Here is a 24,823-nt window from a genome sequence, read left to right on the forward strand (position 1 = left end):
TACTACATTTGTTAAGGTGCCTTGTAGTTTAAAATAGCTTTGGGCATTGCTTTTTTTTCTGTTGAAGGGTTAAATACAAGTTCCAAAAATCCCAGGTTCCAGGAATGTCTTTGTACGAATTGAGCTATTGCTGTTTACAGTCTCACTTTAATTATCCCCAGGTGTTGGAGGGGGTAGGGGAATAGCTGTCAATAATTAGTTAAAATCTACAGCCAGGTCTTTGTGCTTGTCATTCATCAGAAGATTAACATTTGTTGTAGCTTCCAAATGAGCTATAATGAAAACAGACAACTAATCACACATTATTTCTGACCTGTCATCTTCCCAATTCATCATTGTACAGTATACTTTGTAGAGAAACTCTGTGAGACACATAATTGTGTGTTAAGTGTAGCAGTTATTGTGCTTATTGTGAGTTTATTGGAAGCAGTTTGAGTATCTTGGAGAACACTAGTTATTGCCATTGACTGACCACAATTCAATCATGATAAGGCTGGATTTACATTTCTGCAACATCAGTATCAGTTCTGTATAACCTGGACAGTAAGGATAGCTAGCTTACCCCCAACACTCTCAGACACTGCAGTTCACTTTGGATGAAATTCATACTGAGATGTAGTTGTTAAGTTGTGTAGAGTGCCCCTTTAAATAACCAAGCCTTGGACATGAGAGTCAGTTTATTACTATGTATTATATACTATAAACAATGATATCACATTCTGTAGAGGCATATGTCTTGAGAAGTAAGGCTTTTAAATTGCCAGGTTTTGGCTTTATATTGGTGACAGTGAGTATGTGAAATATTGTGCTTGTGATGTGAAATCAATAAATTATTCACTGTCAGATTTCCAAATTGGATTCTATGATTAAGTAGATTTCACTCTTAGAGTATATTAATTCTGTCTACATCCAGACAGCACATACAAGCCCTTTGTGACAGAATGCAGAATTATAAAAATGGCAACCAAAGATAAGAGTGTAGTTCAAAACAGGGAATTTGCTAATTACAGTAAATGTATTTTGCTAATCAAGCCAGCATAGGTTAATTTGTTTGTAACAATTAAAGGGTCACTTTAGGCACCCGGACCACTTCATCCCATTGAAAATCATTGCAGTTTTAGAGAGACTGTAATGATTACATTGCAGGACTAAGACTGCCTCTAGTGGCTGTCAATCAGACAGCCACTAGAGCCTTTTCCAGGTGTCCAAGGAACTCTTGAGTTCCTTAAACGATGCTGGATGTCCTTACTCTCTGCATGAGAACATCCAGCGTCAGTGAAAACCACATAGGAAAGCATTGTGGCAATGTTTCAAATGGGGAGGACCTGATTCACTTGTGGCGATCGGCAGCATACCAGTTAGCCAGTCCCCTCCCCATTGGTTGAGGCGGGGCACCGACCCAGCGCCAAGGGAGATCAGTGCTGGAATCAGGTGAGTTTATGTCTTTGCTTTGATTATTCCACCCCTTGCACTGCCAGGGGCAGGGCGCGAGGAAGGGGTGGACTAGAGGGCACTATAGTGTTAGGAATACAAGTTTGTATTCCTAACAATGTAGAATCCCTTTAAGCTAGAGTAAATATTAATGAACAGAAGAATATTCAAGCACACCCCTCCCTATTGGAATGTGTGAAATGCAACTGCTCGGTATTCATCTCTATAAAATTCCAGTGTAATGTTTTATCTTTGATGGTATCGCAATAAATTGGCATCATAGTCCTGCAGCATATTTTTTTAAAAACCTACACTTCTGCTAATGACCTAGATACAATAACAAATTCAGACACTGCATAGTAAAACGTATATTTAAATAACACGATAATTGATATTTATATATAGTAATTTATTTACATCCATTCAACACATAAATAAATAACATACACTAACTCTTTCCCATAATTACAGTTCATAGCTATGCTGTACATATGCCAAACGGATTAGGATTTAGCAAAATTGGTTGTGGAACAAATTATAATTGCATTTCCACACCCTCATGATGATGTTCTTGTACTTGGCATAAACCCATCCTTTTTGCTCGCACCATGGAATGCAAAAAAAAATATTTAACACCAAAAAGCAATCGTCATTTTTTTTCTTACGAGTGAATTAAACAGAAGGCATTGTGTAGTGATGTTAATAATCTATACCACTTAGTAAATGTCAAAATATATATTATTTTGACTGACAAGCTGTATCCTGGGGCTTTATTTTCATGAGTTTCTCTGCCTATATTCACGAAGACCCGATAGATTCAGTTTGTTTTTAGTAACATTCTATAGTTAAAATTTTTTAACAGCCAAAAAGGGACACTTTTTTCATTTTAGGAGGTGTGGCTGGAGGTGTGATCAGGGGGGTCCGGATATTCCAGGACATTTTAGATGACTTCATGATCTACTTATGTAATTGAAAATATAATTTAAAAACAAAATCACAGGTTATTCATACAACTGATTTCATATAGTTAAAATACTTATTATTAGGAGTAGTACTGCTATGATTTTTTTGTGTTTACACTCAGATATTCCAACAATGAGTTCCTTGAAATAGGGACATTTGGCTGGGACAAAAGGATTTGTGCCCAAGATATGGATTGTGTCTCCTATATAATGACACTTGGGAGGAGTTCTACTTTTTATGTCTTTTCTTTGATTACTTCACCCCTTTCTCTTCGGGTATTTTCATTTGAAAAATTGATAGTCTGCAGATATATCCCAATATCCAAATGCATTACTGGTGGGATTAAATGTTCTAATGTATTTCCTATATTAGGAGTGAAAATACTTCATACATCAGTGATGGCTCATTTCTCCACCTAGAACTTACACTGGTCCCTAACCATTGAACATCGTATCACAATATTACAATAGGAACCACACTTAATCCACGCCAAGGGTGCTAAACTAATCCATTAGCCAGCATAAGCTGAAAATAAATACCGGTAAGAGAGAAGAGGTTTCATTGAATATGTCTAAAGCTGTAGGAGTTGCATGGACCTCTTCCTTCTTACTGGTAATCACTGAACATTATCCAACACACAGGGGCTGATCTGCCTGTAACCCATATCTAAAAGAGGAATCTAGAAGCCAGGGGGAAAGTGAGGACTATGGCCAGTGATTGGATGCTCGTTGTTTGCTCTGTAAATATTCTTGTTGGTATAAACAGGGCCGGATTAACATAGGGGCTGATGGAGCTGCAGCTCCAGGCCCAGGCCCATGGAATAGGCCCATTGGTTTTAAAAAAAAAAAAAAAAAAAAAAAAAATTTTTTTTTTTTTTTTTTTTTTTACACACTACTCTTAGGGTTGCCAGGTATTTCTCATGTATTTCTTAGGGTTGCCAGGAATTTCTCAGAAGTATTTCTCAGGTATTTGAGGCTGCCTAGCCGGTGCCGGTATTGCAGTAATACCGGCAATACAAATGTCTGTCTCAGTATAAACATAGATTATTCTGCAATACCAGCGCCGGCCAGTAGGGGTCGCTGTTTGTGTGGAGAGAGGCAGTGATAAGAAGTTAAGGCATCTCCCTCCCTGCCTCTCTCTACTCACTGATCCGCGGGGGAGCAGCTCTGCACAGAGAGTCCAGACAGCAGCTCCGAGACATGGGGACGCTGAGACATTGGGACACTGGGGAACATGGGGACCCTGAGCATGGACGTCCACAGGAATTTTCCGGGGGGGGGGGGAGAGGGGGGCATAATTGTAATGACATCCATGCTTGGCCCCTTTTTGACAGTGTCATGAAAGGGAAGGAGCATAGTCATTTTCACATAAAGCAAGGATGAATAGCATTTTCACAACTATGGTGTCAGGAATATATGTTTGTATTCCTGACACTATAGTGTTAATTTCATCAAATTACAGGAAGATTCTGGTCACCATAACAACTTTATCTAAATGAAAATGCTGTGATGCAAGGTGGCCCCTGGGTGCTCTTTCTTTGAAGGGGTGAAATCACTCTCAAATGGTTTACCCCCAAAGGCTTCCTTTAGCTCCAGATCTCCAGGTCGCTCAGTGGTATTCGACTTCTGAAACAGAGTGTCAGGAAGTGCAGATTGACGTTGAGCATGGGTGCCGCTGATTGGCTAGAGTGGTCAGCTGACACTCTAAGCCAATCGCTAGTTCCCGATTCATAAAAATGTTTTACGTTTTTATGAATGGGGAGCTACTGATTGGCTTAGAGTGCTAGCTGACCCATCTAGCCAATCAGCGGCACGCCCTCTGTGTTTCCTGACACTCAGTAAATAAAAGTGAACACATTAACAATGATATTGTTTGTTTTTACCTGGGGAGATGAGAAGGTCCAAAGTTTCCCTGCCAGGCCCAGGTACCAACGCCTTATGATGTGGTGTCCAGAATGAAGTGCTCCAATCTCATTTTCTTCTCCTTCATTTGACACAGTCTTCTTTGTCTTCTGAAGCTCCTTCACCTTTCTGCTACTTTCTGCTTATTTTGCGCCCTTCTGCTTCTTTTCTCTTTCTGATCCCTTTCTGCTCCTTGATGGCTCTTCCTGCTCCTTGATGGCCCTTCCTGCTTCATGCAGACCCTTCCTGCTTCTTACTGCCCTTCCTGCTTCTTTCTGCCCCTTCCAGCTTCTTGCAGCCCCTTGCTGATCCTTTCTGTTCCTTCTGATTCTTCCTGCCCCTTCCTGCTCCTTGCTGCCCCTTCCTGCTCCTTGCAGACCCTTCCTGCTCCTTGCAGACCCTTCCTGCTTTTTGCAGACCCTTCCTACTCCTTTCTGCCCCTTCTTTCTCCTTGCTGCCCCTTCCTACTCCTAGCAGACCCTTACTACTCCTTGCTGACCCCTCCTGCCCCTTGCAGACCCTTTCTACTCCTTGCTGACCCCTCCTGCTCCTTGCTCCCTCTTCCTACTCCTTGCTGCCTCTTCCTACTCCTTGCTGCCTCTTCCTACTCCTTGCTGCCTCTTCCTACTCCTTGCTGCCCCTTCCTACTCCTTGCTGCCCCTTCCTACTCCTTGCTGCCCCTTCCTACTCCTTGCTGCCCCTTCCTACTCCTTGCTGCCCCTTCCTACTCCTTGCTGCCTCTTCCTACTCCTTGCTGCCTCTTCCTACTCCTTGCTGCCTCTTCCTACTCCTTGCTGACCCCTCTTGCTCCTTGCAGACCCTTCCTACTCCTTGGTGACCCCTCCTGCTCCTTGCAGACCGTCCCTACCCCTTCCTGCTGCCCCTTCCTATTCCTTGCTGACCCCTCCTGCCTCTTGCAGACCCTTTCTACTCCTTGCTGACCCCTCCTGCTCCTTGCTGACCCCTCCTGCTCCTTCTACTTTACCCTCCTGCTCCTTGAAAACCTTTCGACCCCTTCCTGCTTCTTGCTGCCCCTTTCTATTCCTTGCTGACCCCTCCTGCCCCTTGCAGAACCTTTCTGCTCCTTCTACTTTACCTTCCTCTATGCGGTCTCCCCCACCCCCCATCCCTCACTTACCTGCTCTGTAGGCTGCCTCTGTGCTTCTCCCCTGCGGTTTCAGTCATGAGAGAGAGGCAGGGATAAGCTGTAGCTTCCTGTCTTTCTCCATTCACAGCACCTACTGGCCAGCGCTGGTATTGCACTGTATTCTCACACTAAAACTAGAAAAATAGCCGCACAAGCTGAAAAATCCAGGGGGGGCAAGTACCCCCCTTTACCCCCCCCATTCGGACGCCCATGACCCTGAGACACTAGGGACACAGTGGCCCCATGTCTCCCAGTGGCCCCTAGTCTGTGTCCCCATGTCTCCCAGCCACTGTCCCTAGTGTCTCAGTGGCCCCATGTCTCCCAGTGTCCCCATGTCTCTAAGTGTCCCCTAGTGTCCTAGTGACATCAGGACACTGGGAGACATGAGGACACAAACTCTAAGGGACACTGGGAGACATGGGGATACAGTGTCCCTAGTATCTCAGTATCCCCATGTGTCCCTGGTGTCTCTCAGTGTCTGTAGTGTGCCAGTGTCCCTAGTGTCTCAGTGTTCCCTAGACTCCCAAAGTCCCCTAGTCTCCCAATGTCTCTGTGTCCCCATGTCTCCTAGTGTCTCAGTGTCCCCTAGTATAAAAGAAAAAATCTCAGACACTCACTGTGATAGATTTAGACAGGTTTATTGGACACCGCAACGTTTCGACCTGTACCCAGGTCTTTATCAAGTCTCCAATGTCCCCTATGTATCAGTGTCCCCTATGTATCAGTGTCTCAGTGCCCCATGTCTCTCAGTGCCCATATTGTCTCTGTGCCCGTAGTGTCTCTGTGCCCGTAGTGTCTCTGTGTCCCCTAGTATAAAAGAAAAAAATCTCAGGCACTCACTGTGATAGCTTTAAGCAGGTTTATTGGACACTGCAACATTTTGTCCTGTACCCAGGTTTTTATCAAGTCTCCAGTGTCCCCTATATATCACAGTGTCTCAGTGCTCCATGTCTCCCCGTGTCCCCTCGTGTCTGTCATCCAGTGTCCCCAAGAGTCTCAGATTTCCCAGGTCTCCCAGTGTTCCCTAGTATCTGTGTCCCCATGTCTCCCAGTGTCCCAATGTCTCTCAATGTCCCCTAGTGACATGGGGACACTGGGAGACATGAGGACACAAACACTAAGGGACTGGGAGACATAGAGACACAGACATTCCCCCTTTTTGTGTATGTTCGCCCGTTCAGCCGTTCTGGTTATGTGATTTGTGTCAGTAGCCCACCCTTTTACCGCATCCATAGACTTCCTGCTTTACTGGACACTGCTGTTAGGGGGTATGGGTTTACTTGAAAGATGAAAGCATGAGATTAGCAAAGGGTATGTGTTTCTCATAGTTGCATCCTATGAGTTTCCCTACAGCATCATCTCCATCAGATACACGACGCTTAGGAGGTAGGACTGTTTTAGTGTTTTTGGTCAATAAGATTTTGTAATTAGGCCCATCATAATTATCAGCACCAGGCCCACTGGGCTCTTAATCCGGCCCTGGGTATAAACAATGTGTTCTTTCCATTGAAATGTATCAAAGTGTTTTGCAGTGTTTCTTCTCCATTTGTCTCATGTTTGTTTGGTACAAATGAGCTGTTTAATTACTGAGCTTAATCACACCTCTTAGTGCTATTAATTGAGTAGCAAAGGGGAAATTGAATCGCCGATCCCAACAGAACTGGGGACAAGCCTGGGTTCATTCACTTCTACTAACATTACAGCCTTCCAGAAATACTATAGTTAACTGTGTAAGCTTTGTGGACTCTGTTGGCACTTTATAAATGATGAAAGTCATTTTTTTTTTTTTTGGACTTCAGTATAAGGATTATTAGTTTTAGCTAGCATGTAAACAAAGAACATTTTCATGAAAGGGGATTCTGCGCTTACAGCAGAAACAATGTACGAAATTGTATTTTTGTAAATCATCCAACGTGTTCTGTGGCTTTTGTAATTTTTTCCCCCCCTGTATATCTGTTACTTTGCCCCTAGATTTTCATGATAAATCTGAAAAGGCGTCAAGATCGCCGCATGCGCATGCTTAGGAGTCTTTACGAACAGGAAATCCAAGTGAAGATCTTTGATGCTGTTGATGGCAAGTATGTAAATTAAAAACCTTCTAAGCAACACCTAGGGAATTGTAACCCTTTAAACATGTTAATCCATTCTATAATGTGCTTCCTAAAGATTCATTTTGCACTTCCTTGAGCTTAAAGGACCACTCTAGGCACCCAGACCACTTCAGCTTAATGAAGTGGTCTGGGTGCCAGGTCCTTCTAGGGTTAACCCATTTTTTCATAAACATAGCAGTTTCAGAGAAACTGCTATGTTTATGAATGGGTTAAGCCTTCCCCCTATGTCCTCTAGTGGCTGTCTCATTGACAGCCGCTAGAGGCGCTTGCGTGCTTCTCACTGTGATTTTCACAGTGAGAGCACGCCAGCGTCCATAGGAAAGCATTATGAATGCTTTCCTATGTGACCGGCTGAATGCGCGCGCAGCTCTTGCCGCGCGTGCGCATTCAGCCGACGGGGAGGAGAAGAGGAGGATCGGAGGAGGAGAGCAGGAGGAGATCTCTCCGCCCAGCGCTGGAAAAAGGTAAGATTTAACCCCTTTCCCCTTTCCAGAGCCGGGCGGGAGGGGGTCCCTGAGGGTGGGGGCACCCTCAGGGCACTCTAGTGCCAGGAAAACAAGTATGCTTTCCTGGCACTAGAGTGGTCCTTTAAAGGACCACTATAGGCACCCAGACCACTTTCAGCTCAATGAAGTGGTCTGGGTGCCAGGTCCCTCTAGTGTTAACCCTGCAGCTGTAAACATAGCAGTTTCAGAGAAACTGCTATGTGTACATTAGGGTTAATCCAGCCTTTAGTGACAGCCGCTAGATGCGCTTCCGCACTTCTCACAGTGGAAAAATACAAAGCCAGCTGTGCTTTAAGTTAATTTGAAATTAGCTCTCAATCCCTGAAAATTCACACTTTATTAAAAAAATACCCTGTGAGCATTAAGGTGATTTTAGTTTGTTTGAGGTCTTAATGCAGGCAATGTTAATGTAGTCATTAGATCTAGCTTGACACCAGTCAGGTGGTGGTAACATTTATATTGGTTGTTAATACATTAAAATGTGCAATGAGTGTGAAAAGTACCATTCTTTTTAATAGGCTAGCATTTTTTCACTAACATGTCCTTGGATTTTCTCTATTCTGATGGTTCATGTTCCTGTAACCAAGGAAATCTGGAAATGTTGCTGTATCATACCCCTTTAAATGTTCAAACAACCTTGCCATATATTTTTGTACATTTTTGCGACAATTAATTTCTAATGCAATTATATAGACAATTTCAGGTAATAATAATAATGCACCGGAAAAACAAAAAAACGAGTATCTAACATAAATCGCAAATACATTTTCTGTGGCATGTATTAAGAATGCAAAGCCAAGAAGGTCACACTCTGATCATATATCTATTTGCTGATTTTATTAATGGTACTAATTGATGATTGTTGCGTTTCTATGTTATTTTTTTTTCTTTGCTAATAAACCAATGTATGTACAAATAAACAATTATATCTATATTATATTATTATATATTATATAATTATAGCTCAAGTTATAGGTCTCGGAGGAATGCCAGTAGATATGTTTTATGTATTTGCGCTCCCATATAATTAACTTTGAATTACCTTCTGCACATATTCACAAATTTAATGCAAACTTCTGCCTTTATTTAGTTATCCTTGGAAATGATCCTGTACTCTGAAAAGGTCATGCAGGAAGCAAGGAGAATTTATTTAGCTATAGAATATATGCGTCGTCTGCTCAGTCTTGACGATTATAGGTACAAACAGGCGTCTGCAAATTGCTGTGAGGATTAAACATAATGGCGGAAGCTCACGCCAGTGAGCACTGACCAATGGTTTATTGTAAAACAGAAATTGATGTTGAATCAACGATCATATTATAAACTCAAAGAGGAACTATCACTTCTCTGGAATTTACACAACTGAATGAAATTTTGACCATCAACTACTTGTTATAACACTTTATTTCCCCTGAAATCTTCATTTTCTATTTAATTTCTATTAATTTTATAGTAAATAATAGTATAATCCAATACAGATAAGGCAAAGGGAAAACATTCCAAATAAGGAGGAGAAATACAAACATTGTTTCATTTCTCCTCTTCTCTTTATGCTTCGTCTTTGCCCACTGATAAGTGCAAAAACAGACGTTAAAACAATGATTGACAGGGAACTAATATGGAAGCACCCAGCTGCGCGATACATACATGTGGATTTCTACATTTAATTGTAGGTAATTCTAAGTTTAATGAAGAAATTATTTAATTTCAATAATGACAGGAGGCGAATATTTTGCTTTCTTTCTTTACTCCACCTCCAAATAGCAGCAACAATAAAACAAAATAACCAATCAAAACTAAAAAAAAAAATGTATAATAGGCTGAGCACAAGTCTAACATGACATTCTAAAAAACATGAAACTCTTGTCATAATAACCAAATAAATGAAACAAAGACTTTAACGTTACTTCACCTGCAGACATTCATGAATGTCTTCGCCAAATTCTCTGAAATTTCCAGAAGGAAAAGAAAAAGTGAAGGTCATAAATGAAAAGATAAAAATAGAACAAACAAGCGCAATATGAAATTAAATAATCGTTGTATGACACCAAATATTACAAATAAAAGTCCAAAGGTAAAAATGGTAGATTATGCTAGCTTTAGTGTACCTATAATCTTAATTTTTTTAATGACAGGAGGCGAGTATTTGCTTAAGTCTCTCTTTACTAGAACTCCACAGCAGCACAGAAAAACAACCAATCAGAAAAAAGTTAGGTACTATAAAACTCCTCTCCCCATACATCATTTCCTCTTTCAAGCTGCGACAAAACAGAACAAAAGGCAGAACATAATGGGGGAAAAATGAATTCAGCAATGTCCACCATCCGAGAAGAACTGCCACACCAGATAGCGTTGATGGACTGTAAACTGAAACGAGAGAAAAACAGAATCGAACAGGTTGATTATCCAATTAAATGTACTTCGAATAAACATGTAGGTACCCAATGTAGCAACCAACATTACCTTAATCTGTAGATAACTCAACCCTACTTATGAAAAACAGACATAAGAACAGGTGACAGGTAGCAGAGACAACAAGCAGAGTTGCATACATACCTGATTAACCCAAAATATTAAAATTAAACAAGGGAGGGATAAGAACGGGTGGGAAATACTAGCCTCCTGTCATTAATAAAATTAAGATTATAGGTACACTAAAGCTAGCATAATCTACAATTTTATAACATGACAGGAGGCTTCGTATTTGCTGTTTTAACGCTCAGTCAACAAATCCAACGCTGTTTGTTTCGCTGGTACCTATTCTCGGAGCTACCTGAGCAATCCTAAATGGACTTTCCAACTGCGATAGATGACAATACACCGACCGATGGAGATACCAGTTGATGAAGTATCCCAAAAACGGAAAAAAACATCATCCGCTGATAGATCCAATGTACGTGGGGTTGCGACCTGTGACCTACCAGCTCGTCCATGAGCTGGCAAGCTGACCTATTAGCCATTTCCCTGCAGTTATAAAATGTCGACGGTCATTTGCGGACTTAGGGCCGCGATAAGACACTGCCACCATGTCTCAACTCTTGATGTGTAAGGTTGCTCCACCGATTGTGCCAGGGTCACCCGGCAATGTGGCCTTGCAGGCAGATCTTCAATCTCAAGGAATGCGTCTAAGTCCACCACCAAATCGCAATAGAACCAAGTGGGATCTTTCGTTCCCTCCTGGCCTACCTGGTGATATGTCTCATCCGAGAATAAATTTATAATGCAGGCAAGAGTGTGGTCAAACTAGCTGTATCCTTAGTGATTCCAATATTCCAAGTGGACTGTGTAACCTTGGACGCGGTAGAGGAAAGACTCCAAAAGGACGTCCATTCAGGGTTCCGAACTGAACTTGTGTGGAGGAACGGTGGTCGACTAATCTGGGAATAGTGAATCCCAGGAATATTCAAAGGGATGGAAAGTGCAAACCGGAGTGCAGATTTCCATCCAGATATGTCCTCGTCTAAGAGTGAAAGATGTCTGTATAGGAGTCGGGTACCCCCATAAAGTCTCGTAGGTCTCTTGACGGTAGGTTAAAAGTAGATTAGCGCGAATCCAGAACAAAACGGGAGGGATAAATATAGACGGAGGACCCACCATCTCCGAACCCTGTCCACCAGGTATGCGTTCAGAGGAGATGGGGCAGTCCTGCCATCTTATCCCAAGATAGTAATGACCGGGGAACTCAAGGCAACCGGGGTTTCCGGTCTTATCATGTGATCCATGTGAACGGTTTACCTTCAGACCGGGTAATAGGCCTTCCTTAATCTTGTTACTCGAGCAAGGCAGTCCCCGTTTGCACCATGAAGGTCTCCGTATCTCCTGTCATCTAAATATGGGAGAAACTGTCTGCGCAGTTGTTCGTAATGGTCTGGATATCCAAAACAGAAAGCAATCCTCTGATTTAAATGGTGCAGAATATACCAAAACCTGCACTCACGTAATACCTGAGGTCCATCCGTTAGCCGTACCATCTCCAGGAGTGTGTGTAAATAAGTGGGAGTCTCCCCCCCGTTATACCTCTGTGAGAATGTCTTGCGTGTGTTACAGCGGTCCGGATCCAGTAGATCCATTACAGGAGATAGAATAGAGGGATCCAGTCTAAATATGTATATCTTGCATGACCAGGCAGTCCTCTATAACGAAATCAGTAGCACGGACGTCAGATCTAATTGAATGCAGAAGGGACGCCTCTCCATGTAGTCATCTATGTCTTGCACAGGTACAAGCCTGTGTGATGAACAAATGGTCGTCACTGTAGAGCGTCGAGTGTATGAGAGAGCCGCGCTCTCTACTAATGTGATCGAATATCGTGATAGCGTCCGGCTAATAGCCTGAGCGGGCCGCACCCGTAAATAACCAGTAGAGTGTACATGTCTACATGTAACAGTAGAGTCTACATCCGTGACCGGTTCTCTCTATGAGAATGTGTCCTCCAAACATGTCCTCTGTATCCAGCTCAGTCTCTGGCTGAGGTTGAGGGAGGGCTGCGCCCTCTAAAAACAAATCAGTGTTCGGTTCCGTATCTGAGAGGGGTTCCTGAAGATAAAACATTCTCGGATCGAAGTGATGGAGGGCCGCACCCTCCTGTGATCCAAACTAGAGTCCCTAGAGACTCAGGGTGACCAACTGCAGGGTACACCAATTACTAGTATCAGCATAAGGCTGAGGGCAATCTTCGGAAACAACGATGTAAAACTACCAACTGACCGTCCGGATCCCGTGCGCGCGCGCGGGGTCCAGGATGACCGTTGGTAGTCTGAGGAAAGCTGGAGACGTTCTCCGCAATCCACGAGCACCCGGGAGGTCAGAGGAGGTCAAGTCAGGCCTCTCGACGACCCGAGCGAAAGGAAAAGGAAGTCACGAAATAAAAAAACAACAATAACGTAGATAAGAGTAAAAACGCAAATTCTATCTCAGCTAGAAGGCAAATAGCAGGCCGGAAGGTAAAACAAGTAAGCCCCACTGAACAGGGCCAGGAGCTAACCTTACGCAGGAATAACTACCGATACATATATGGATACCGGGAGGCAGATACGGAGTTAGTTGTTAAAGACAAGGAAAACACTGCGTTCTCCTGTAGGTGTCTGAGTACCGGTCCTTGCCTGTGCGAAGTTCTCCTTGGAGATGTGCCGTCGCCGGTCTGGTGTAAACCGCGGATGTGTGTCCGGGGTCTTCATAAGAAACCTTGCCCTTCAGGCATGAGGTTTAGGGCCTTCACCTTTCCCACCATATTCAGATGGCCGTATACTGGTGTCCTCTTGGATAGTATGGCAATGGTGCTTGTCTGGACACCTGCCTATTTCCATGTCACTGGTGGGCACTGGCTTTTCCTCAGTGATATTCCCCCAGGCCTGCGGCCAAAAGGGGTTCGGCACCAATAGAGCAGGCCCGTCAGAAGGGCACAGGCCCAGCAGGCCAAACTAATGGCCAAGCAAATAGGCACAGACATAGCAGGCCATTAAAATAGGCACCGACATAGTAGGCCAATCAATGGGGCACAGACATAGCAGGCCGTTTAAATGGGCACAGACATAGCAGACCAATCAATGGGGCACAGACATAGCAGGCCAATCCTGGGTTGCATATTATTATTAAATGAGTATATGTTATTTATATAGCGCCATCCAATTCCGCAGCACTTTACCATGGGTCTTGAATGAGTAATGGGGACCTCTGAGCTTGGGTAGAGTTCCCCAAAAAAATTGTAGATCCTCAGAGCACCCTGTGACATAGGGGCCCCAGACATCAACCCTTTTAGACAGCGTAATGCCGTGTGAATAACTTGAACTGGGACTGGCAGTCTCTAAATGCCCAGAAGGCAAATAGTGGTATTCCAGTTGTATTGGACATAAGCCGAAGTTGTTCCAGTGATAATAGTGTCCATTAAATCAAGATATACTGACCGATATCTTCCTTAAACTGTGAAAAGGTATGCACATGTACATACAGATCTGTGAGAATTCTTCTCTTAATTATAGATCATCATACCACCTGAAGGGTATTGTACCAATGGTCTCTTTCGGGAGTAGGGCTAAACTATAGCAACACAATAAGTCTCCCCATATAACCTGATAAAATAGAATAATATCAGCGTAGACTGGTCTCCCATACCAGTTTGAACCAGGGCCAGGTTTGCTGGCTTAAAATATCTGCCATGGACAGTGAAATCATACCAGAGTAGACTCACCTGGGACTCCATAGCTGGGCCAGACGAAATCTATACTGTGAAGCACATTCATCTTAGAGCCAACTAGCAATCTGGCTCTGAACAGAGCCTGTGCACTGAGATTCGTATATACATGAAACTCCCAGATTGAGATATACACTGCCAGTAAACTCCCAGGAATCCGTGATATATACTGCCCTAAAGCACACAGAAACAGTGATATATACTGCCAAAAGGCACACAGAATCAGAGATATATACTGCCATACAGCACACGGAATCAGTGATATATACTGCCATAAAGCACACAGAATCAGTGATATATACTGCCATAAAGCACACAGAATCTTGTATATACTGCCATGAAGCACACAGAATCAGTGATATATACTGGCAAAAGGCACACAGAATCTGTGAAATATACTGCCATAAAGTACACAGAATCTGTGAGATATACCCTGCCATTAAAACTCACAGTAATCTGTGATAAATGCATAGTCATAGAAGCTCAGGGTCTGAGATATAGACTGTCTTAAAAACCTCACAGCACGCTGTGACATATTCACGGTCATGGGAACTCAGTAATCCATTATAAAATCTGTCATAACACTCACACAGCAAGTAGTGAGATCTGCACTGTCATACCAACTACAGAAAACTGCGATAAGTGTCATATCTATAGGAAAACTACAGAAATACGTTGAGAGCCGCCGGTGAATCCCAGCAGGGCAACAAAAGACGAGATCCGACCGTGGAAGGAGGAGGAGCCGCGAGTAGGCGCCCCTTCTCTAGCCGGTCGGATGCACGTGGCTGAAGAAACCGGCCGCGGCGAGGCAGCCACGTGCGTGAGCAGACCCGGTCCAACAGGCATCCCCAGGGACCCCCCAAAAACCGCTACATGACGAAAACATCCCCAAGAACAGGGGAAGCAGGAGTGAAAAACGGGTAGTAATCCCGAGATAAATAACAAATACAAAACAAAATACAATATACAACTAATAAATAAATAATATCAATAGAAATCTAATGGATAAACAAATACCATAAACATAAAATATAGATGAGAAATGTCAATAATATAAATATAATAAATCCAACATATAATAATATAACTAACAAGTAGCTAAATAAATAGTCTGAAGCAAACTATAATAGATAGAACTAAATAACAAAAACATAAAATATAATAATAAATATAATATATAAACAAAAAAATATAAATTCTAAATAAGTCAAACTAAATCCCAAAGCCTCCAACTAATATAGCAGGAGGCAGTGGTACTCTGGCCTGTACTGTCTGCGGAGCAGCAAAGAAAGAGGAAATGATGCATGGGGAGGGGAGTTTTATAGTACCTAACTTTTTTCTGATTGGTTGTTTTTCTGTGCTGCTGTAGAGTTCTAGTAAAGAGAGACTTAAGCAAATACGAACCCTCCTGTCATGTTGTAAAATTTGTAGCTGCCAAACATAAAAGGTTATTCCAAAAACCTATATAATAGAATGTCCAAAAGCAGATAAATGTCAGTGCTGTGCAGTAGCCCCATAAGAGTATTTATGGGGAAGTTGGGCATTGAAATGTGTATGATTTCCACCTCCGCAGCGGTGGTTCAGGAAATTGAGAGTATTCTGTGTAAACTTTGTATCCAATAGCAGTGGTCACAGTAGTGTATCTTCAAAGATGCAAACAAAGCACAGATAGTGCAACACAGTTTATTAATGTCATATAAAAAGGAAACTCCAAATCCTTTTTTAAAAAAACTCATACACAGTAAAAAGATAGTGCTAAGATCCTAATTTCCGTCAAAAAAGTCCAAACAAAGTCCAGCATATGTGGCAGATAAGCAGTGTGCTAATAGTATTACCACTCCGTCGGTGCAGCAGGAGTTCAGAGAATATCCACGGATCTAGCCGAAATGCTGCAGGTTCAAACGGAGGGATGACAGAGCACGATACCGCCAAAGGAGTCTGCCTGGAAAGGTAAGATGAAAGGCTTCTAGCTCATCCACGCGTTCCGCCCGTACTCAGCGGGCTTTTTCAAAAATTATTTTTGACAAAGCCCGCGGAGTACGGGCGAAACAAATGGATGAGCTAGAAGCCTTTCATCTTACCTTTCCAGACAGACTCCTTATTTTTTACTAAAATAACTTGTCCGTGAGGTAAGCTAAAGCTAAAATAATCTCAAAATGGATCGCCAGCTCAAGTATGTTGGGTCTTAGAAGAATAATTTTTATTTCTACAATATGTTTTTTTCAGGGCCCTGAATTCAAGCCAGCTAAAGTCAATGAATATAAATATGGTACCCGGATACCATGATCCGTACTCTGGGAGGATACTGACACGTGGTGAAATTGGATGCTTCCTCAGCCATTACTATGTCTGGAAAGAGGTTTGTTAATAGGGAACATTATGCAGACAATAGCCCTTATGAGTATGTGACATCATGAAGTCATTTATTTGATTATTATCCACTGCTTGTTAATGCTTAAGAGGCTGAGTGGCCATTTTAAAACGTAAACCTGATTTGTAATACAAGAGCCAAAACCCTGATCCTGTCTGAAACTCCATCTATAAAGCATGCAGACAGGGGCAAGAGGTTTAGTTGGTCAGCCAAACATTAGAACAGAAGGTGACTTATCGAATTTCTTCTTTAAAATAAACCCCTTTACTATTGACGGTTTGACATTTGTGTAAAACAAAATGTAGTCAAGTCCATAAAGCCTTGACTTATTTTCTGTTGCACTGTAGGAATGATTATCAGCTTCGGGAATTAATTCCTTTGCCCAGAACCCTTTCTACCGCTTGGTGTCTGAAAATGGGCTGTAAATGACAGTCCTCCCCTCTATCAAAACAGTAAAGGAAGCTTCAAATTATGCCATTCCTATAGTCAGAGATGGCACCCTCTTAGCTTTACGTTAAAGTGCATTTAATAGACACAACTAAGGAAGTCTTGCAATTGACCACGGCACACTGTCCAATTCATCCAATTGTTGTGTCATGGTTCCACTTGTAATTGGTGGCTTGTAGAGTCTGTTACTTTTTCAATAGCAGCATGCACTTGGCTATGTCTGAAGAATGAGACATTCAGCAATAGCATCAGAGTTGTAACATGCTGTTACATTGCACAGATGCCTATGAGCCAGTCAATATTACCCCCATATTGATATAAGGGAGTTTTTTTGCGATTTGGGTCTTTTTTTTTTATTCTTAAAGGGACAATATAGGCACCTAGACCACTTCAGCTCATTGTCTGGGTGTCGTGTCCTGTGTCATTGTCTGGGTGAAGTATCCCTTTTGCACTTAGTGCTGCAATGTAAAACATTGCAGTTCCAGAGAAACTACAATGTTTACATTGCAGCACTAAGTCTGCCTCTAGTGGCTGTCTAGTGGGGTGCCACTGGAGGCACTTCCTGCATCGTTACAGATGCTCTGCATGAGGACCTCCAGCGTCAGATTTTTAACTTGTGGGAAAGCATTGATTCAATACTTTCCTATCAAAAGGTCTAATGCATTAGCGCTCGCTCGTCGCAGGACATCAGCAGGGGCAGGGCACATATGTACCCCATAAGCTTTTGTAATGTTTCTTTGTGTGTTTTTTATTCTTCTGAAATAGTAGATGCTTGGCATAGCCTTCCAGAAGAGGTGGTACAAATAATATAGTGGAGCAGTTCAAGAAAACTTTTGACTTACTGTTTTCTAGAGACTCATGTTCTCTAGATGCAGAACAAGCAGACTAGACTGGCCATGTGAACTCTGTTATCTGTCTTAATCTGGAATTCACAGCTTCAGGGAAAGAGTAATAGATCAGAGTAATGTTGCAAAAAAATTCCTTTATACATATATAAATATATACCGGTATATATTTTTTAGATGTTTTGTCTTTAACTCCCTTTAAAAATGTGTTAAATTTGTTACTTTAACTTGTACAAAACATCTAGTTCGTTTTAATCCATAAATATCTATAATGGGCTTATTCCATGAACTGGGAATTGTGAAGGGAATATTATTTTCTGCTATTTATCTTGCTCGGCTATTTTGTCCTAAAATTTGCAAATCCCTTTACCAATTCTTCACGTTTCCTGGTTTAGTGGATAAAATAGTCTTAGCAGAGTAAAGTACATCATGAAAGCTGTATCCAATCAACAAGGCACTATCCAGATTGTGCTTTACTCCCAAACTATGATTACAGTGGGCAGAAAATTGATTTGGAGATGATTCTGAAGCGTACAATGACCTTCAAATATCTACAGATTATCATGCGAAGGCTTGAGGCCTGTCATCATACAGGAAACTTCTAAAAGATCTAAAAGAAAACATCTATAATCAAATCTCAAATAATTTATAGTGCTTCTGAACATTTTGCAGTAGATTCTATTCTGTGTTTTGGTGGCGGAATGTTGAAGGCCTGATAATCAGAAGAAACGTTTATAGGAGTAGACTTTGCCATCTAATTTCTTGCGCAATTTATTAAAGGGGTACTATAACACCAGGCAGTGCTCCTCAACCCTCCCCTCAAGGCATCCCAAACAGTCAAGGATTTAGCGAACACCTGGGTGTGTCTAAGGTGTTTAAAAAACCCAACTAAAAACACATTAGACTCTTAAGGTCTATTTTAAACACCTAAGACACACCCGGGTAATCCCTAAATCCTGGACTGCTAGGGGTGCATTGAGGAGAGGGTTGAGGAGCACTGATGTCAGGAATACAACGAGCTAATGCTGAGCGCGCATTGGGCCTCATCATAGGAATGCATTGAATTAATGCTTTCCTATGGGGAAATAGTGGACGCTGGATGTCCTCAAGCAAAACGTAAGGACGTCCAGCGTCAGTTACTGGTCCAAAAGTCCATTAGGATCCAGGAAAAGCCTCCAGTGGCTGGTCTCTAGTAGACAGCCACTAAAGGCAGACTTGGTGGAGCAATGTAAACATTGCGGTTTCTCTGGAATTTCAGCACTAAGTGCACTAGGGATACTGCACCCAGCCCACTTCAATGAGCTGAAGTGGTCTGGGTGCCTATAGTGTCCCTTTAAATCTGTTGCGGTTTTTCTTTCTTATTTTGTGGCCTATCCATCTATTTTGAACGTACACAATTTTCTCAGTGACTCAACGGATTTATCATTTTCGTCACCATTTTTTATGCCCGAAAAGTGTTCTGTATCTATTTTTTTTTTTAACTATCACCTTAACTTTGTTAGTGTTCTGAAACGGGAATTTCTGAGAAAACTGGCAGAATTTACTATGAAGCAAACCATCACCTTTTACATCACTTTGACAAATCTCGCATATGGTCTTTATACAATTGTGCTTACCGAAAATTTCCTTTATACATATTCTTTATTTTTCTTCGATGTTTTGTCCATGTTTGATGTGCATAAAGTTGATTACATCCATACTCAAGGCTCGCCAAGTAATATTGTTGTTTGATGGCTGTTCTCATTTGATAAGGAGCTTTACAGATTGAGCTATCAAAATGTGTCTTGAGCCATCTAATGATAGAGTCTACGGTTTAATTTGTCATTAATTCAGGAAATTTTACATCTATAATTTCTCTTTCATCCTGAAGGTATACTTGCTTATATCACATTGTTTTTTTTTTGTTTTGTTTTTTTTTAGGTAATTGAAAGGGGCCTTGAAAAATCTCTTGTTATTGAAGATGATGTGCGCTTTGAGTTACAGTTTAAAAACAAATTAATGAAACTAATGAATGACATTGAAGATACTGGACTGGAATGGGATTTAATGTAAGTAGACAGCAAAATATTGAAATCTCAGATAGCCATGCGATTGGACAAGTGCCAGTTTATCAACACATTTGCTTATTCCATTTTGATTTCGTTTGCACGGTTGGCATCACAAAAATAATTTTGCATCAGAGTGTGTTGTTCTCTTTGGAGCTGCAGAAATTAGAGAAACCTTCAAGACAGACCTCTTTAAAAACAGGGGAAAAATGTGGCTGCATTTCATAAAATCAAGATGCTTTTTACATGTCACAATATTTCTGCATTTTGAAACAAGCTTATGTGTCTACCAAATCTATATAGATCAGATTTTATTAATGCCAAAATCCTTTCTCTTCTCTATTCTGAGCGTGGCTGTAAACCCAGCAGATGTGACCAGAATTAATCACGCTCAAGGTATTTTGGTTTGCGTACTCAGGAGAATTTGTAATGAATATACGCTCATTGGAGACAAGGGCCATTCGTATTTAATATCTGAATTATATGCAGAATTTTTAGTAATAAATTTTTAAAACTATATATTTTATTCTCCTCTAGACATTAATTTTGAACGCAGTTACTTGATAAAACAATATTGCATGCTTTTTAAATCCAGGTGTATATTCCAAATGGACAAAACATCAATTTTTATATATATTATATGATTTTTTTTTATAGCACTGTAAAAACCTGCACATGGGTAATGTATACTTCCCAACACCTCTGAAAGTGTTAAGAAAGTCCTGATTTAGTACCACAATCATGCTATCCAAAATTCAGATTTTTATAATTTTTATTTCGGTTTTCCACTTCTGGGAAACCAGAGAAAATAGAATTGTTATTACACATCAGCAGCCCTGTTAGCTAGCTCTTGGATGCTAGTCAGCACAGCTCCCAATGACTTAAATGAACAACGGGGTTAGTCTGAGCCTGGGGTAGGCAACCTTCGGCACTCCAGATGTCCATATGTTGTGGACTACATCTTCCATAGTACTCTTACAGACATAATTCTGGCAAAGCATCAGGAGAGATGTAGTCCACAACATTAGTGATGTCCTGAACTATTCGCTGGCGAATAGTTCTTGGCGAACATAGCATGTTCGCGTTCGCCATTGCGGGCGAACACATACGATGTTTGGTCCGCCCCCTATTCGTCATCATTGAGTAAACTTTGACCCTGTACCTCACAGTCAGCAGACACATTACAGCAAATCAGCAGCAGACCCTCCCTGGCAGACCCTCCCACCTACTGGACAGCATCCATTTTAGATTCATTCGGAAGCTGCAATCATTTTATTTTTAATTTTTTTATTATTATAATTTTTTATTCTAAATGCAAAACATTGGTATATAGGGGAATATTCACTAAATGCCAAACATTGGTATATTCCCCTATATAACAATGTTTTGCATTTAGTGAATATTCCCCTGTATAACAATGTTTGGCATTTAGTGAATATTCCCCTATATAATAATGTTTTGCATTTAGTGAATATTCCCCTATATAACAATGTTTTGCATTTAGTGAATATTCCCCTATATAACAATGTTTGGCATTTAGTGAATATTCCCCTGTATAACAATGTTTGGCATTTAGTAAATATTCCCCTGTATAACAATGTTTGGTATTTAGTGAATATTCCCCTGTATAACAATGTTTGGTATTTAGTGAATATTCCCCTATATAACAATGTTTGGTATTTAGTGAATATTCCCCTGTATAACAATGTTTGGCATTTAGTAAATATTCCCCTGTATAACAATGTTTGGTATTTAGTGAATATTCCCCTGTATAACAATGTTTGGTATTTAGTGAATATTCCCCTGTATAACAATGTTTGTTATTTAGTGAATATTCCCCTGTATAACAATGTTTGGCATTTAGTGAATATTCCCCTATGTAACCATGTTTGGCATTTAGTGAATATTCCCCTGTATAACAATGTTTGGCATTTAGTGAATATTCCCCTATGTAACCATGTTTGCCATTTAGTGAATATTCCCCTGTATAACAATGTTTGGTATTTAGTGAATATTCCCCTATATAAGAATGTTTGGCATTTAGTGAATATTCCCCTATATAACAATGTTTGGTATTTAGTGAATATTCCCCTATATAACAATGTTTGGTATTTAGTGAATATTCCCCTATATAACAATGTTTTGCATTTAGTGAATATTCCCCTATATAACAATGTTTGGCATTTAGTGAATATTCCCCTATATAACAATGTTTTGCATTTAGTGAATATTCCCCTGTATAACAATGTTTGGCATTTAGTGAATATTCCACTATATAACAATGTTTGGCATTTAGTGAATATAGGGGAATGACCAGCCTAAGGCACACCTTTGCAATAATCATGCTGTCTAATTAGCATCTTGATATGCCACACCTGTGAGGTGGATGGATTGTCTCGGCAAAGGAGAAGTGCTCACTAACACAGATTTAGACAGATTTGTGAACAATATTTGAGAGAAATAGGCCTTTTGTGTACCGTATATACTCGAGTATAAGCCGACCCGCATATAAGCCAAGGCCCCTAATTTTACCACAAAAAACTGGGAAAAATTATTGACTCGAGTATAAGACTAGGGTGGGAAATGCAGCAGCTACTGGTAAATTTCAAAAATAAAAATAGATACCAATAAAATTACATTAATTGAGGCATCAGTAGGTTAAAGGTTTTTGAATATTTATTTCAAAGAAAAACAATATGGTATCAACAATAATTTTAACAGTACAAAAACCAACTAAAGCTAAAACAGCTAAAAGAGTTAAAATCCTTCAAAACTGGATTCATCATCTGTATGTCCAAACAGAGCTTCAACTGTAGCTGGTGTGAGGTTATCAGCATAGACATTGTCATCATCACTGAGTTCGCAGTCATCCCCATCACTGATGTCCTCATACAAAGCGCTGTCTTCTCTGCCATCCATAGCATTACTAATGCCACATTTCTTGAAGGCGCATTGCACCATGTCCTCTGGAATCTCTTCCCATGCATCACGAACCCATGTTGCTATCAATTCTATGTCGGCTTCATCAGATTTCCAACTTTTGTCAGTCAGAGTTGACCAGATGACATCCATTCATGCCACCTCTTTCGCACACGGTCTTTGAAAGGTTTATTTAAACACACATCTAGGGGCTGCAATACAGATGTAAGCCCACCTGGAATAACGGCCAAAGTAACTTGAGAAGACTTTGCCAATTTTTTTATGTCATCAGATGTGTGGGCTCTGAACATATCCCAAACTAGCAACGATATTTTTTTTCTTTAAGGCTGCTCCTGGTCGTCCGTTCCAATTTCTTCCAGCCATTTTTTTGTTCCGTCTTCATCCATCCAGCCGCTAACATGTGCGCGCACTGTAATTCGTGGTGGGAATTTGACCTTTTTAGGCAAGGTCTTTCTTTTAAAAATAATGACAGGCCGTAGCTTAGTTCCATTAGCCAAACATGACAGAACAACTGTGAAATGTTTTTTTTTCATTTCCTGTGGTTCTGAGTAAAATAGTTTTTTCTCCCAAACTTGCCACAGTTCTGTTGCTTGGAAGATCAAAGGTCATAGGTGTTTCATCCCTATTCCCAATATCTCCCAGGTCATAGTTATGGATCCTTCTTTGTTTTATGATGAATGAATGGAATGACATCACTTTTTCATCAAGGTCTTTTGGCAACTTCTGTGAAATCTTTGTTCTTTGCCGCAAACATAGGGCAAACCTATTCATGAAGCGGGTACACCATCCTGCTAATGCAACAAAATATTCAATGCCTGGTGCTTTTAATTTGTCATCTTTAGCCATTTGAAGGGCACGTAAGCGAATTCCCATGCGTGTTACGCAGTAACCATTTTGACGACACTCCATAACCCATTTATGCAATTCAGTCTCTAGAGCCCCATATGAAGTCGTTAAACCACGTCGAGCTTTTTTTGCCTTTGGAATCTTTTCCAAGTCAGCTTTCATTTTCCGCCACTCCCTCACTTGTTTTTCGCCAACACAAAATTCCCTACTTGCAATACTGTTATTGCTTTCTTCTGCTCTTGACACAACCTTGAGCTTGAAACCAGCTTCGTATGACCTGCGTTTTTGTTTTGGTCCGGGATTAGAAGTATTGGGATCCATTCCTAACACGATAAAAAAAGACTTTGAAAAAGAATGCCAACTATGTTTGCATAGAGCAGCCTGTGTTGGGGCTCATACTATACACGCAGTGTTACTGCATGCGCTGCGTTACGGCTGGCGTGCAGGAGAAAAGAAGAGCGGTGATATCAACAGTCATTGGACCACCCACAGAGGCTGCAGAGGATGAGTGGGAGACACTGGAGAACACCCGCACTGCACCGGAGAACCGGTAAGTGGGACCAGTGGCCCCTCCCTCCCTCCTTCTTACCCCCCCCCCCGACAGACAATAACACACACACATACACATACAGAGACACACACACACACATACAGAGACACACGCACACACACATACAGAGACACACGCACACAGACAAAGACACATACATACAGACAGATCGACACAGTCAGACACACACAAGCCATACATACAAAGACACATACAAACAGACAGGCACACATACATATTACAGACAGACACATACATACAAACACACACACTCACATACACACACACTTAATATTAAATATACCGTAGATAATATTTAAGTCACCCTCCTGTTGCCTACCTTTTAGGTGCAAAAGGGTGACTCAGGTTGATGGGAGTTTGACTCCAATTTCTGACTCTCTGTATATAATGCAGTGTGTGCATTATATACACACACACACTATGCATTATATACAGAGTGTGTGTGTGTATATAATGCACACACTCTGCATTAAATACAGGGAGTCAGAAAAGGTAGTCAGACTCCCATC

The 24,823-nt window shown here is 41.2% G+C and overlaps 1 protein-coding gene across 1 annotated transcript in view; it reads left to right on the plus strand.

Annotated features, from left to right (window-relative positions):
- Positions 1 to 24,823, plus strand: part of COLGALT2 (collagen beta(1-O)galactosyltransferase 2) — a 96,982-nt gene that overhangs the window by 63,056 nt on the left and 9,103 nt on the right. Inside the window, exons 8-10 of the mRNA XM_063426205.1 lie at positions 7,414 to 7,520; positions 16,476 to 16,608; positions 19,833 to 19,960. Of these exons, the coding sequence (XP_063282275.1) occupies positions 7,414 to 7,520; positions 16,476 to 16,608; positions 19,833 to 19,960 (368 nt within the window). The remainder of the gene's footprint in view (positions 1 to 7,413; positions 7,521 to 16,475; positions 16,609 to 19,832; positions 19,961 to 24,823) is intronic.

Source organism: Pelobates fuscus, chromosome 7, assembly GCF_036172605.1.
Source record: "Pelobates fuscus isolate aPelFus1 chromosome 7, aPelFus1.pri, whole genome shotgun sequence".
Lineage (NCBI taxonomy): Eukaryota > Metazoa > Chordata > Amphibia > Anura > Pelobatidae > Pelobates > Pelobates fuscus.